This window comes from Seriola lalandi, unplaced genomic scaffold (genome assembly GCF_002814215.2).
Source record: "Seriola lalandi dorsalis isolate HSWRI2012SDOR001 ecotype SW California unplaced genomic scaffold, Sedor1 jcf7180002054874, whole genome shotgun sequence".
Taxonomy (NCBI): domain Eukaryota; kingdom Metazoa; phylum Chordata; class Actinopteri; order Carangiformes; family Carangidae; genus Seriola; species Seriola lalandi.
In genome coordinates, this window is record NW_019525427.1 from 893,046 (window position 1) to 908,569 (window position 15,524).

Below are 15,524 nucleotides of genomic sequence, written 5' to 3' on the forward strand. Positions count from 1 at the left end.
ATTCAAAGGTTTTTTTTTTTTGTATGTTTTTCATGAGGGAATCAAACAAACCACTATAAATGTGTCAGATAACGCAAAAAATGTCACAATGACCAAACTGAAATCCTGTTTAGACCAAACTAAAGAGAAATAGACTCACACGTATTTTAAAGCTGAATTTTATAGAACTGCATTTTGAAAGAAATAATAGGTATCTGTCAACCTTTCCTGTTGCTGACTGCTCAGAAGTTATGTATGATAATTGGCTCTCTGTGCTGGCTGCAGATCACCTCATCAATGTAGAGAGAGCTGGCCTTGATCTCGATGTTTTCCTGCAGCTCCAGCTGGCAGCGAACAAGAGTCCTCTGCTCCTCCTCTGACCGGGCCACAGCCTCGTGCAGTCTGAGAGCACAGAGATAAAGAGACGCCACATAACGACTTGTCCTGAAAGGTCAGGTCTCTAAACAGTACATCAGCCAGTGTGGGAAGAACAGTGTTAAGTAATTACTTAATTAAGTAATAAATATATTTCAGAGGTTTTGTTTTTCCTGCAGTCATTACACTTTCTGACATTAAATTTATCATTTTTATTACCATAATGTTTGAACTCTTCCCCTGGTTAAAGCTAAAGTAAACTAGCAGCCACAATAGCTGCAGCATAAATTTTTTTAAAATGCGTATGTTGCATCGTCCATTTACATTAGAGGCGAGTGTGTCCCGGCCTTACCTGTTGATGTGAGCGGTGAGCTGCTGGACCTCGGCGAGGAGCTGGGTCTGTGCTGGATCGTGGCATTGCTCCTTGGCAGGTCTCTGGCGACGCACGTCCAGCCGGGCCTGGGCCAAACTCAGGAAATGCTCATTTTCTGTGATGGCCACCAGGAGATCCTCTCTGATCCTCTGCTGGCTGGCAAACTCAGACAGAATCTGGAGAGGAGGGACGTGTCACACAGAGGTCAACCAGTATTTACAGCACAGATAGTGAATTAGAAGCAAGATTCAAGCTACAATCGTTCAAAAATGGTACAAAAACCTTGGAAAGAAATGGCACCAACTTATTACAAATATTTTCCTGGGACTATGAAATGAAGTAATAAGTCATAAGGCAACTCTAAGCTATTATGAATACATTCACTCTTCATTACAAACTCACCTTTTGTTTCTCTTTTTAATGAATTCCTTCGTTACATTTTCTCTTTTTCATACAATACCACTGAGAGTAAATGAAAATATGTTTGTTTTTGTTTTTGGGTGCAACAACCCTTTAAATATTATTCCATTTCAGCACAATCAACATGCTGAAGCTGCAGTTCCTCTGCAGAATTTGTACTTTCTACCTGTCCCACAGAGTTTTGAAGCCAACATTTTGTGAATGCCGTGTCAAGGGACAAGACGGTAACATTAAATCATGAATACTGATTATGCAAATACAACACAATAGTGTTTTTATGCTGAAGTTTAGGAGTGTTAACGTCTCTTGGCAGAATGGAAATGCTCCTGAAACAGCTTTCAAACCATGTGCTATTAAAGCGTTATTAGTATCAACTCCAGTGTGATCCTGTTGAATCCAATTTTCCCTTCGAAAAAAGCCAGTCACATTATTTTCCACCTCTTCATCCATAGTGAAAACATAATCACTGACTGACTAATATCTAATTTTCAATAAAAACTCAATATAAACATGATAAATCAAAATAAACTGACTAAATTTTTCTAAAAACATCTGCCTCCCACTTGTTTCTTTTCACCTCTCTCTCTCTCTCTCCCTGCTAAACACATCTTTACCTTGCTCAGCTGATCCTCCATCTGGCTCTTGGAAGACTTGATTTCCTGGACGTTCAGCTGAAAGGCTTCTGTAGTGACCTGGACCTGCTTCTGCATGTCAGCGGTCGTCTGCTCCAGCAGAGACTCCACCAGGGCCCGTAGGGACAGAGAGTTGGTCTTCTGCTGCTCCGCTTTGGTTATGTTGATCTCTGAGATGTTCTCCCACTGCTTCGGAGTCACTGTCAAGCTGAGAGACGGAGAGTTATATGACGGAGCCCCTGCAGACGTACACCGACAACGTTTTAACCTCAAAGACGTTGTAGATCACCTTGGCAAAACATTGAGGGTGTTTTTGAACTTCTGCTGGTTTTTGATGGAACTGGTGGTCATGATGGCGCAGGAGTTGTCGATGCACTGAGCCTCAAATTTTTCCTTCAGATCCTGCTCTAAATGGTACTTGGCAGATCGGTTCAGTCTGGAACACACAACAGTACGTTTAGTCTTGGTTTTTACTGTCGACTCTAGTCAGTGATGTTTTCTTTCCCGGCAGGTTTCAAGACAATAAACATCATAATATCCATTTGATTTGAGTCCATATAATCTTTCTTACCGTATCTGCTCAGTGATCTGCTCCAGCACGCGCTGCAGGAGGGAGGCCACCCCCTCGATAACCTCCCTCTCCTTCAGCAGCTCTCTGTCCACATCATCGTGCACCCGCTCAGAGGGAAGACGTTTCATTCTGCAGGTCACAGAACAAACACAAAGAGCTTCACTCGTCGGCTCGTCCGTACTGCCGCTGCAACCAACCCTTTCTTCTCTTAACTTTTAATTTAAATAACTTTTTGATTAGAACTTTCTTCCTTTACACAAAATAGTGTTGTAGCCCTAATTCTGCTGGTGACATAAATCCTTTAAACTTATTGAGGGGGAGCGGGCAGTGAATTTCTTAATTCAAATGGCTTTACTTTTTTCATTTATACATAAGCTTCACAGAGAAAAAAGGTGTTGAAAGTTTGGACCGAGCTACAGCAAACTAAAGACAGAAGAGATGTTATTTGCAAGGGAAGTTTCTGAAGTTTGCAAAACACTACAATACATTCTTCCTCTAGCTGATCAAGATCCCTTTTTATCCTCACCTCTCCTCCAGACAGACAACAGTGACTCTCAGAGGCTCTTTACAAGCCTCCAGGGCCATCGCCACTCTGCCCTGCAATGCTATGAGGACATCGATTTCCACAATAATCTCCTCCAACTTCACCTCCAGCTCCTTCTTCAGGAACTGAATGTCTCTGACCCGCTGATCTGAAAAGCAGAAGAAAAAAATAAAACCCCCCACTGCAATTCACCTCTGGAGTCTGTGCAATGTCGACACAGACAAGCTGATTTTTTATTCCTCCACTTACCCAGACGCTTGTTGTCATCGTTTTGCATGCGTTTACATGCTTTATCGCTCTCTAGGATAAGCCTCATACATTCGGCTCTGAAGAGCTCCGAGTGGTTCCGCATAACCTCAATACTGACTAGATTAGGTCCACTATTTTGCAGGGGGCTGCGCTCCGGAGCCGACATTATTCTCCAGCGGTCAGTCACTGACAGTATAGACAGGAAAGAAGAACATAAAAGGAGCTGTGTTAACTTTTGCCTTTGCCTTGATGAGCTCATAGTGCAACAGGACAGTCATGACAAAATTCTACATGGCATAGGACTAATAAAAACATAAAAGTACATTATAAAACACACATATGTAAAAGATAAAAATGATATACATGCAGTCAATTAAGAGGTTAAATAATGTATTAAAAACACACAAACCATGAATTATTACAAAGACAGCCAACAAAAAACAAAATATGCCTCTAAGTGCAGGACTTATAGCATTAAAGAGTCAAACAGCCACAGGAAACGTTTTTATCTTAAACCACTCAGATATAAAAAAAAGTTCTCTTAATCTCCTTCCAGAGGACATTTCCTCAGTGAGAGGTGCTGCTGGGTGAGAATCATCTCCAACGACATTTAAGGCCTTTAGGTGAAGCTGAACTTTATATATTCATGAAATGTCAGAAAGAAATAGGAACACTTAAACACACCATGCAAATGTACTGTTGAACGAAAAAAGTATTGGGTAACATTGATAACGTGACAGGTTTACAATGCCTGAAACAGTGGATTGAAGTGTTCAAGCAGTGTCATACATACAAATAGGCACTATATAATTTAGCTGCGTTAGGTATTTGCTTTGAAATGGATATATGTAACTACAATTGTTACAGGTTTTCCTTAATGAAAAGGTTTAATTAAAAAAAAGGATTAAAAAAAACATGTTAATTTGTACTGAGAGCTACAAAAAAGTGAGCGTTAACGTTATTAGCCGCCACAGTTAACTTTTAAGCTAGTTATCGGTTTGAAAATTACATTATTTGTCGGTTCTTGCTAGCTTTGTAACGTTACACAAAAAGATACATTACAGCAAAATAAATAAATAAATTAATAAATGATTAAATACAAGTATCGTGTTTGAACGTACCTTGTTCTGTGCGGTTAAAAAAAACACGAAATGTAGCAGTTTTAATGTCTTCAGCGTCTCGCTGGAGTTCAGATGTAACAAAACAAACGGTTACTATGGCAACACATGACACGTCATGGACGGACGCGGTCAGTTTTTCTGGAGCTGCTGTCATCTTGAAATGTGACAGTTCTGATGCTAAAAAATTCAAAATCATTAGCTAGAAGTTACAGTTACTATTGTTGTAAATGATCTAACGTTATAATTTGACACAAAAAAGATGCCAGAAATTCTACTGCTAATGACTATTAATAATAAAAAAAAAAAAAGTGTAATCAATGGGCCACACAAAGAATAAAGTGAGACTCATTTAATAATTGCATTTGCAAAGCTATACATTTGTTGGTATTCTGATACAGTACATTACATTTCATTATCCTACTACAGTAGTTGAGAAAATAAGTCAACTCTTTAGTTCAAAAACAAAATTAAAATAAAATAAACAGTGACATTATAAATTGGCTAATATAATTGATTCCAGCAAGCCAATAACAACATCCAGTAAAAGAAAATCTTCATGGAGCTGAAAGTTTAGAACAGCAATTTTTAAAAATCAAGAGGATGTCAAAACAAGGAAGTCCATGAAAACTATGCCAGAAATAATCCAATGAATGTTAAAGATACACACTGTATCAAAATTGAGCAGCATAGTACAGTACAGTAAATGTAAAGCGATAATCATTTCAAAGGCACTTGTTGAATCCATATTGTACTCTTAAAACAAGGTATTCATATTCTTTCTTAATACGCACTAATTTTAATGAATAAGGCTGTTAATACTAATTCCTTACAATAAACAGTGCAACATGTCTTTCTGTGACGCCACAAACAGTAAAAAGGGAATGATTACTATCAAGAAAAGCTGCTGGTGGGTTAATGATACCGCAAGCTGAAAATTAGTCATCAGTAATCTGCTCCTCAAAAAAGTTAAATTTATATTATCTATATATATCTGTTTTCAAGTTCTCCAGGAACAACTGAAGTTAATTAAAATACTATGAGGAGAAAATCAAAACTGCCAAAATCTTTTCATATCTTTCTATAGCAGTCCACTCACACACCAAGGTAAGATATTCTGTGAGCCCTATGAATATCACAAATAACATTTAACATTTAAACATACACACACAAATAGATCAAGCTTACATACTGCAGCTTTGCTTTCAGGACAGTTTCACAGATTAAGATCAGCCCTGCAGGACTAATAATTATCATATTTTATGATGAAGAATACTTTTAATAAATACAGCATCTCTTTAAAGATATAAGAGTGGAAAGGAAAGAAAATAGTCAGATCAACTATATTTAATACCTCAATAAATCTGAACTTCTCCTCATTTCTGTCTTAAAGGTTTTTATTCAATTGTTATCTATCTGTCAGCCAAATCTCTGAAGTCTGTGGGGGCCACCAAATACAAGCTTCATTTCAGTCTTCTGTCAAACTGAAGTAAATTGGGGCAAATCTAAACAATTAGCAAAAGACAATATAAAATGTCACGAACATTTGTCAGCAAAAATGCCTCGTTGATACAAATTTGTTGTATAAAAACATGATTGGTCCCATTTTATCCTCAGCTTTATTAGGATAGCGTTATTTCTGACAGACTACATGTTCAGTGGTCCCACAGACTTCAGCAGAGTTTGAGGTGACATGTTGGTTGTGCAGTGACTCAGTTTTTATTTTAAGGTGGGGCGTTTCCTTTTGGCTCCTTCCTCCTGCAGGTATGAAGCTCTGATTATCCCTCCAACAAGGAACACTATTTACTTTAAAGCTTTTAGCCAGACTGAAACGAACACATGGAAAGTCGGCTCCTGCTCCAGCATCATATTTGCCATGAGCATGCTAATTAGTCGCACAAAGGATAGACATCTCTTCATGTTTGCTAAGCCAGCAGTGAACATTTGCCTCAGCAGTGAACCATGCAGCAACTGTGATCACAGTCACAAAATAGAAAAAATGGACAAAGAGCTTTGTTAATTTCGTGATTCCCTTTTCCTTTTCATAACGGTAACAGGTTTGTTCTGGACTTTCTACGAGTTCCAGCTTTTCTTTGAGCCAGCGCAGCTCTGACAGCAACTTCAGCATCTGGAGGTTTTTTTTAAAATAAATATTTTGATCCATAAAGACAGAACTTCCTTTTTAGCAACTGACACACACAAAGCAGCAGGCCTCAACATTTCCTACAACATACTTACCCTTCTATTTTATCAACACGTCTAAGGGCTTTCAAACTGACACATCAAGACAACTGCAAGGGATATAAATTAGTAAACTGTAGGCTACAACTTGAACTAATTTTTTTTTTTTGCCTGTATTTGTTTACATTTTGGAAAATTACACCATTAAAACTATGCCAAATTAGCCATTAACAGTTGAAGTGATGATTCTCAGGCAAGTTCTGGATTTACAGGAACTTTCTTCTTCCTACGATTTGTAACGGATTAACAGACGTTTATTAGAGATGAACACCAGAGATAATATTGTGGGAAGATTAATCACTTCACCAAATCAAAAAATATGTGAATCATGTGTGTGTGTTCAGTTTTAACTGAACAGGAATATAAATTTTGATGAAGCAATCAAGCACTAATGATTTTAAAGTTTCTTAATAGTCTTGATGAGCTGTGTTATCCGGCCTCCAGCTGTTGATCGTATTGATTAACAGGGCAAATACATAGGTCAAACTACATAAAGCGGCCTGTATGCACCTTCTTTTTCACCTAACACAGTATGTTACCTCACATCTCTTTCTCCACACACCCATGGGGAAGTGTTTCAAAATCTCCGGTCTAACCTGGTCCCTCCCATTCCTCACTCACCAACCACATGGCAACCAATCAAAGGTTTTCATCATACTGCATGAACCTATCAGATTCACTGCTGCACCGCGTTTTAGCCCACAAGACAAAGCTGGCACTTCTTTGCTCAGGTTAAGGCCAATTTAAATTTGAGTTTCCGTTAATTGTCAGGTTTTAAATCAGCTTTTAAACTCTGGTAAACATCTGTACAGAAAATGTGACCATAGAGACCAGTTGTAAAATAAAAAAAAAAGCATAAAGTGTACTGACCAGAAGTGTAAGTAACTAATAACCGCACCAGTAGCTATAGAAAGGTCAGTGGTGACATGTGAAAGCATGAACAGGCAGTGTTTCCTAATCTGCTCTTTCAGCGGCAGGTTAAGATGCACAGTGATGAAAAGCCTTGGGTAGTCCAGGCCCCGGACAGTGTCATCTCTACATCATACCACAGCTATGAATCACTTCCAAAGCTCTTCACTCTCTACGGTTTTGTCTAGTCCGTTAATCTTCTCAGGCAACAAGCCTTCCTCGATGGCTACCTTGGACTCGTGGACCTAAAAGAGAAAGCGGCAGATCACCCTGGTGCTCAGTTTAAATCAGTTTCAGGTTGTCAATTCAGATGAAGGGGAAAATAATTATCCATTAGTGGACTGATCTGGGGATACAGTATGTGTTCCTACAGTATGACTCACCTTGAATGGTTCACTGATTCCAATGATGCTCCGCAGAGTGCTGCTGTAGTAGCACAGCACACACTCTCCTCCCCGCACAGGGATTTCCTCCTTACTAACATACACCTACAAAAACAGAGGCACGTTTAGAAGACATGTCAGGGTTTTTCTAATGCTTTTACTAACTGGTGAACAAGCTACTACCTGTATGATTTCCTCATTGAAGGCCACCTCGTCATCTTTGACCCACGTGTATGTGATGTAGTCTGTGATACTGGTGAATCCAACCTGAATGTCACAGAAAACTTTAAGACTCTCGTACTGAAATATCACATTTTAAACTGACAATTATAAACGGATGTTGTTTCACCAAACCTTATAGAGTCCGATCCAGTCCCACATACTGGAGGGGAACGGCTGCAGAGGGCTGTAGAGAACCATGGCATCGATGTCTGCGCTCCAGTCGCCCTCCGGCTGTAGACGCACCAGAGGAGTCTCGTACATCTTCCTCAGCTGGAGGCGAGGAGAGATAAACTTGTGAAGTGAAACTGTCGTGGATTATGATACAAATGAATCAGTAAATAGCGATCTCTCTTTTGTAAATATTTAAAAGGATAAATCCTGTTATTGCAACTTTAGATTTTCTTTTCATAAGTTGGGCCACAAGTGAGGGATCTGGAAACAGGGCGACATCGCTAAAAATAAGTCTGACAGGGAGAGAAACGAGACGATGCCAAATATGGCCACGCTTGTTTTAAAGAGTCTGTGTTCAACTCTCAGTTCTTCTGTAGCTTCGACCTGAGTTTCACTTCTTATTTTACTGTTCATTGATCGTTTTCAGTCACATCGGTTACTGTTGATGATGCAGATCTCAGCAATTACTTTGGTGAATACAACAAATCTATAACCAATAGAAACAATGACCTAAGACAATAAAGAGCAACTATCCTTTGAAGCCCTTTAAAAGATGAGACTGGCAATAATCTACAGTTTTGTTATTGTAAACAAATTAATGAAAAGACCCAAACTAACAATGCATTAGTTTGTCTTCCAATCCTAACTGACTTTACAAGCTTGCTTATGGTTTTTAGTCTTTTAAAAACATTTATTGTTGGAGAGCTGAATGGTTACAGCACACTCGTAAGTGCAGTATCTGTTGTTTAATTCAAATGTTGCATGTCGCACCCGTCTCTCCCCATGTTTCCCGTCTTCCTCTTCACTATCTACTAACCTTTAAAAACATTTTCACAAACAGCTCAGTGACTCCCTTAAAACTGCTGTTTTTTAGCGAGTGTGACTCAAACACAAAAGTGGCTGAGGGATGGTTAATTGTATCTGTGTCATTCTGGAGAGCACAGCCTGTGTTCCAGTTTCTCACCTCCAGTGTGAAGATGCCGATGACAGGCTTGTGGTCGCTGATGCTGTACTCCATGTTGCTGGTGTACAAGTCTTGCCTGATCTTCAGAGGGTAATCTTCGTCCTCCTCCAGCTGCTTCGCGTCCACAGTGTTTTCCTCCTGCTCATCGGCGGTCGTGGCTTTGGATCTGAGTCGCCACAGAATCCTGTCGGTCCAGGCAGGTTTACGCTTCTTTCCGCTGGACAGGTTGAACAGACAGAGAACAGAGAGGAGGACGTTTCAGTCAGGAGAGGAATCAACACTGTTGTGAGATCCATGACTGAGTGATGGATGAGGAAGTGGGGAGGAAACTGAAACATGGAAAACTATACAATGTTGAGACAATTACTCAACCCTACATGACATACAGGGTGAAGACATCAAGACACACAAGTTTTTAAAAAAAGGAGTAACCTGAAGGAATTCATCTTACAGTAAAATATTTTCACAACAAGCAACACTGACACTTCCTGCAGTGATTTATGCTTAAAAATGTTTTTTGTTTTTCTTGTCATATCTTTATATATTTGAAGAAAGGGCAGCCTGCATGAAAGAAATGATGAAAGATGTATAGGAGACATTTTCTATATCATGTTAATCTATATTATTACAACTCTGCTTCTTCAGACATAGAGTTTTTTAAAGTGTTAAGAAATAAATGTTGAAATGTGGAATGACTTTACTAGTGCTGTACATCTTAAAGCAACTACGAACACCTCTTTGGTCTTTGTGACAGTAAATGTGACGTAGTTTCTTCATTACAGACTAAACAACAGCTGTTGTTGCCGGGCAACCTCCAACATAACTGGTCCCATGTGTGAGTTGTATACAGTTATAAACCAACAGACACATATTGAATTAACCAGACATAAAATCCACATTGCCAAAACATCCATTTCTGGCCATGCATGTTAGCTGTTGAGTAGCAGCTGTTCTGTGTTAATGTAGACCACTAACACTTTGTTATTTAAAGGTACCCTGCCGAGTGTAAACAAATACAGTTTATCGCAAAACCTGAGGCCTGATTAATGTGTAGAATGTCTTTTCTATTTCATAAAACATTTGTAAAACCGATTTTAAAATATTTCAAAATCTGAAATGTTTACATCCACTAAAAATCTTCTTATAGACGGACTTTTGCCGGTACATTGCTATGCATTACACCATCAACAGTGAAATCAAATGAAATTGAAATGCATGTGATATAAACAAAAGAGGGGTCCACTTATAAAAAACATTTCTGTATCGTGTCACTGGTGGTCGTAAACTCCACAGGGTACCTTTAATAACAATATCATCTCCTGTAACGACAGGTCTGTGAGCTCAGACAGTGCTCTGTAAAATAAACAAGCATTTCTTTTCAGAGACGACCTGATGTTTGTCTGAAAAGGCTGTTAGCTGTCTGCTTGTTTAGTTTGTTACAGGTGAATATAATCTTTATTAAGCCTTTAAAACGTGGTTAAAAGTTACTGTATAAAAAAGAGGATACTACTTTTACTGGTTTGTTAAAAGTTGTGTGTAAACACAAACTGAAGTGTAGCTGGGTGGATTAACACAGAGGTAACCTGATAATATTAAGGGGGGATTTGGACACAAACGTGCTTTGCACTCTTACTTAAAGCCAAACCATGTCCTGTAGAGCCTGTGAAGTTGGAAACAGGTGCAGATATAAATATTATAAGAGGCTGAGTGATTTACAAAGTAGAATTATGATTAATTAGGATTGATAGTGTTGATTTCTAGTATGTCACCTGGAGACACTTACCTGCTGTCATAAGTATCAGAGTTTAAATCAAACTTGTACGTGGGTTGAAAGTCCAGAGGCCCTTCATCAAACTCCTGAAGCAGCTGTTCTTTCTTCTTCATCATTAACAGCTGCAAATGACAACGCACATATTCTCACAACCTCCCAAACTGAGACGAACCACGATTAATAAAAGTCATGCACCAACCATTCAAGTGTTGTGCTGACACCCTGCTCTGTCATATGAGCAGGAGTTAATTACCCTGTAAACAGCTGGATGAGTAGCTAAGTGTCAAACCTGATCTTTGCTCCACAGCAGGTTGTAGGTTTGATTGTTGATACAGGAGCGGACAAAGTGCATGCCGTGGTCCTGAATGCGGAAGTTGAGATCTCCAAACCAAAAGACCAGCCTGGAGATACAATGAGACAAATGAAGCTTCATATTCTTTAAACATCTCTTTGGGTAAACTGGAGTTTTTTTATTCTGTACAACTACTCACCTGTGGTCAACGATTTTTGGAGCCTTCTTACATTCAAAAGTCTGCGTGTCCATGATGCGCTCAAACTCATCCACTCTCTCTGTGGCATATTTCATGTGAGCAGCCAAGTGGCAGTTGAGGAAGCAGAGCATGTGGCCATAGAAGGACAGATGGATGGACACGCCCCCTTTGTTTCCCTGAGAGACAAACAGGAAGAGAAGACACCAATGTAACTTCAACTAAGACGGAAACAAAAGATAAAGTCATCAACTTATATCAAGTGTAAACAGACCAGCTTACATAATAAGATGGGATAAGATGCTAAACATTTACTTCTGCTTCTGTGTTTTCGTTCATCAATGTGACACACAGTGGGATGTGGGGCATTTTAATCACACATTTAGCTCCAGATCTTATTAAAAAGGGAAGTGAGCCTATTTCAAAGGTGTTGGGGAGCACGAGTGCTTATGCAAATAAAGTAGGATGACGTCTGTGTGTGTGTTTGTGTGTGTGAGTGTATATCTCACCCAATAGCCGAAAATGCCTGTTCGTGTGTAGGTGGCCTGGATGTCTCTGATGAAGGGGACGTGCTCCAGCTTGGAGAAGAAGAGCAGCAGCAGACCCTGCATTCTGATGGATGACACCTGAAACACACACGTAGTATATACAGTAGCAAATGTGGCATTTCATGTAAATCTATGCGCTGTTAATATCTCATCACACAATGCTAAAATTACAGCCATCAAACGTCTCTTACTGAAAAATAAAAATGACAGTTCTGTTATTGTTAACCTGTAAAATGATAATGTGTGTGTAGGTGTAAGAAGGTGTTTTTAGATCTGTACCTTAATGTATTTCCGTGGTGCCAGGATAGACATGAACACATGACTCCACGGGTCGTCGAATACAATGTCCGACACGAATCTCAGCGGCCTGGAGTACACCTCCTGCAGACTAACGTACACGCAGTTTTAATTGTCAGTCACCCTGCCACATATCCAGTTACATAAACAGACTACTGACCCCTCCAGCACCTACCCAATGACGTAGAGGTCTGGGCTCTTTGGGGAGTTCAGATGGAGAAGCGAGGTTAAATCACCCGCAGGATCAACTGTGGCCACGTTCCATGTGACTATGTGCAGCCTGTGGGCGTGGAAGACATTTACACATTACTTCACATCAGAATATATACATACTGAATCAGTGATAGATGGACAATGTTATTAGATATGATAATATCCCTTTAAAATATACAGTATCACCTCACAACTTGTTAAAGAGCTTCATTCAGTGCAGCAAACACCAAAGATGATCGCATCAACGAAGTTACAGTGAGTTCAAAGCGGTTACAGTATAAGTCCTGTGCTGCTACAGTTAACACATAATGAGACAAGTCATCTCTGTGCCCACGCTCACAACATCCATAACACTTCATTTTCTCTGCTCTTTAAAAGCACACTCAAATGTTTGACATGAGTTCAAAGAACAGTGTTCTACTGGAGGGTTTCAATTACCAAGAATCAAAAGTGTCTTTTGTTGTGCAGGTCATTGAACCCACAGGAGAGAAATCCATGAAAGAATGTTAAAGAAAAGGGTAAAAAGGAAATTAATAAAAAGGAGAGAGTGACATCAATTCTGTACAAAAACTCAGACTATCTCCACCTTCAGCATACAGAGAAGACAAGCAGAGAGGCGACACTCGTTCTCCACCTGAAACTGTCTTTCTTCGGCTTGTTGGCTCTCTTGCCACAGATGAGGAAGGCGTTATCCAGCGTCTTAACCACTTTCTCGTGCAGCACGTTTTTGGGGTCTAAGTCATCCACGCAGGTCATCAGCTGGTTGAGCCGATGGCGCAGGACCAGTTTGCTGCCCGTCGACTGCGTGTTATCGCTGCAGAGGCTGTCAGAGCGGATGCGCCCTGCCGTTCCAAACAGCCGACTGATTTCATCCATTCTGGCTCAAAGTGTGAAGTGAAACGATGTCGGCGGTCTTCTGACAGTTCGCAGTGTAAGAAAAAGAAATCCCAAATTTGATGATTTCAGGAATGTCTGGATTGCACGAAGGGGAATCAAATGAGCAACAGTGTGAAGTTTTGGTGGCTGCTGCAGAATCAAACCACGGAGTGAAATGAGGAAAGTCCTGGCTCCACAGTTGCACCGAGTGATTAGTGAATTGTTTAATTTGTCTACAAATCTTCTTTGTGTGCTAAAAACAGCATCTAATCTTATTGTAAAATGTTTCAACATTAGGCCTATTAAAATAATTAGGAAACCAACTTGCATTAGTGAACATAAATTTTTTTTCTTCAAATCCACATTATTAGGAAACCTAATCCACCTGCCAGAGTGCCAGTGGATTTGTAGTCAAAACTGCATTGTGTTTAGCCTTGCAGCACATTCAATCTTAAATGAGACAGACAATTATGCTTTCAGGAAAGCCTTGGAGTTCTGGTACCAGTAGCAAGCGCTGACACGAAGAGAAGAAAAAATATTTTGCAGCTGTAGAAAGAAAAAGGAGTAAAGAATAAGGATGACCTTGTAAACCCTGTCTTTCAAACTTGGACATGCCATCTCTGTTTACAGAAGGCAGCAACAAACTGACAACAAGATCAACACAAGATAGTGACCATGAGGCGATATCTGCTGTTCCCGTATGAATCTGAAAATGAATCAAGCTGAAGCCAAATAAGGAGGAAGGTGAGAAAAAGACTGGCGCTTTGAAAACTCCCCAAATCACAAAAACTGACTCAAACAACATTAAAGCCATAAGAAATCTAAATTGAAAAAAAATTGACCAATTTAGAAAAATCATTCCCACAAACTCTTTTGAGTTCTACAGTAAATAACTTTCACTAATCCCCTGATCACAATACCATATTTCCCAGTGTATAATTACGGTTCTTTACAGTTCAACAGGCACTGATCGCTTGCTTCACAACACAAACAGTTCCCCTGGATTACAAAGGCAAGAAATTAAGCAACATATGAGTCTGCCTTCACCTTAAACAGTGTGGTATGAATCATAAGAAAATTCTATAGTCTACAACTGGGGGTTCACAATAGACTGTGGGAGTTAGAGTTAAAATGAACTCTGTCCAGGAACTATTCACTGACAGACACTTCGAATCAGTGAATAGTTAAACAAGACACAAAAGCAGTTTAATTCCCACATATCACCACATTTATGATGAGGTATAAAGTCAGCCATTTTATGCCTGTGTCAGTGCAAGTGTGCAGCAGTTCAATATAAAATATCTCAGGCCGAGGTCCATTCATAAATCCAGCGTTTGATTGTACTGCTTATTGATAATATGTGTGACACTTTTTTTTTTTTTTAACTATGGTAAAAACATGGCGTATCAACATAGTATCAAGGAACATGTGGTCAAGCAATTTATTAGAGATTATTTTCCCTCCTGTACACCGTGAGAGGCGGTGACCTTCAAAGAAAGCTCATGGGCTGTGGGTTGGAAAGTTTGCCAAGAAGCAAACGTGGATGCAACAGTGACCGCAGGGCAGAGGCCAACCTGAAACTGTCTCCGTCGGAGGTTCCCTTCTTCGGACTGGGGTCCGGCTGCTGGACTTCTGACTGCTCCTCATTCTCCTCCATCATCTCCACATCCGGGACCAATCAGGCAAATCCGCTATAACATACACTACGGCAACTGAACCGCTGCTGGAGCCTGAACAAAGTGAAAAACACTAAATAAATACAAAAAGAAAGGTTTTGTTCCGTATCACTGACCGTTAGCTAACACTGCTAACTGTATTTTAGGTATGTGACTGCGGAAGTGTCCGACACTTACAGAGCTCTTGTCATAATTAACGTATAGCTAACTTATAGCCTAGCTAACCTAACGATAACATCACGCCCCGCTGCTTTTACTGTAAATGTTATTTACAGGTGACGCTAGCTACACTGCGCAGCTAGCTAAACGGGTTTTTATTAATCAAACATTTAACATTCGAGCTAAAAACATGAATAAATGAGGGAGGTTTATCGTACACTACCTGATACGCTTTGGTAGCACTTGTTTTCGTTGTTAATCTACTTGTGGAGCAACGCACGGTACTATCATCAGCAGCCTGCGTACAGTCGCTGCCGTTGACCCCGCCCCTCACCCCGGAAGCGC

General features: G+C 39.9%; 2 protein-coding genes across 3 annotated transcripts; both read right to left on the reverse strand.

The window, feature by feature from the left end:
- Positions 1 to 146: 146 nt before the first annotated feature.
- Positions 147 to 4,330, reverse strand: tekt1 (tektin 1). Its single transcript, XM_023428366.2, has 8 exons — positions 4,265 to 4,330; positions 3,144 to 3,329; positions 2,877 to 3,042; positions 2,351 to 2,479; positions 2,069 to 2,215; positions 1,762 to 1,987; positions 707 to 903; positions 147 to 381 (listed from the first exon to the last, which is right to left on the reverse strand). Exons 2-8 carry the CDS (start codon positions 3,307 to 3,309, stop codon positions 222 to 224), a joined length of 1,191 nt encoding a protein of 396 aa, XP_023284134.1. The 5' UTR covers positions 3,310 to 3,329; positions 4,265 to 4,330; the 3' UTR covers positions 147 to 221.
- Positions 4,331 to 4,598: 268 nt separating this feature from the next.
- inpp5ka (inositol polyphosphate-5-phosphatase Ka) lies at positions 4,599 to 15,519 on the reverse strand. Of its 2 annotated transcripts, XM_023428392.2 has the most exons (14): positions 15,403 to 15,519; positions 14,919 to 15,074; positions 12,431 to 12,535; positions 12,238 to 12,346; positions 11,920 to 12,036; positions 11,414 to 11,589; positions 11,212 to 11,323; positions 10,935 to 11,044; positions 10,785 to 10,811; positions 9,152 to 9,368; positions 8,149 to 8,286; positions 7,978 to 8,061; positions 7,795 to 7,899; positions 4,599 to 7,656 (listed from the first exon to the last, which is right to left on the reverse strand). In XM_023428392.2, the coding sequence occupies exons 2-14, from the start codon at positions 15,002 to 15,004 to the stop codon at positions 7,561 to 7,563; spliced, it is 1,482 nt and encodes a 493-aa protein (XP_023284160.1). In that variant the 5' UTR covers positions 15,005 to 15,074; positions 15,403 to 15,519; the 3' UTR covers positions 4,599 to 7,560. The 2 variants fall into 2 exon arrangements, with proteins under 2 accessions (XP_023284160.1, XP_023284161.1); XM_023428393.2 differs by lacking the exon at positions 10,785 to 10,811.
- Positions 15,520 to 15,524: the final 5 nt, after the last annotated feature.

What these genes read in the sequence shown, in the direction of transcription:
- tekt1 (XM_023428366.2), bottom strand. Translation starts at nt 3,309, where the DNA reads ATGTCGGCTCCGGAGCGCAGCCCCCTGCAAAATAGTGGACCTAATCTA. An exon ending in CGATGACAACAAGCGTCTGG is followed by an intron (nt 3,043 to 3,143) that starts GTAAGTGGAGGA and finishes TCTGCTTTTCAG; the next exon opens with ATCAGCGGGTCAGAGACATT. An exon ending in CTCACCGCTCACATCAACAG is followed by an intron (nt 382 to 706) that starts GTAAGGCCGGGA and finishes CTGTGCTCTCAG; the next exon opens with ACTGCACGAGGCTGTGGCCC.
- inpp5ka (XM_023428392.2), bottom strand. Translation starts at nt 15,004, where the DNA reads ATGATGGAGGAGAATGAGGAGCAGTCAGAAGTCCAGCAGCCGGACCCC. An exon ending in CACCACGGAAATACATTAAG is followed by an intron (nt 12,037 to 12,237) that starts GTACAGATCTAA and finishes TGTGTGTTTCAG; the next exon opens with GTGTCATCCATCAGAATGCA. An exon ending in GAATCAGTGAACCATTCAAG is followed by an intron (nt 7,657 to 7,794) that starts GTGAGTCATACT and finishes TTTCTCTTTTAG; the next exon opens with GTCCACGAGTCCAAGGTAGC.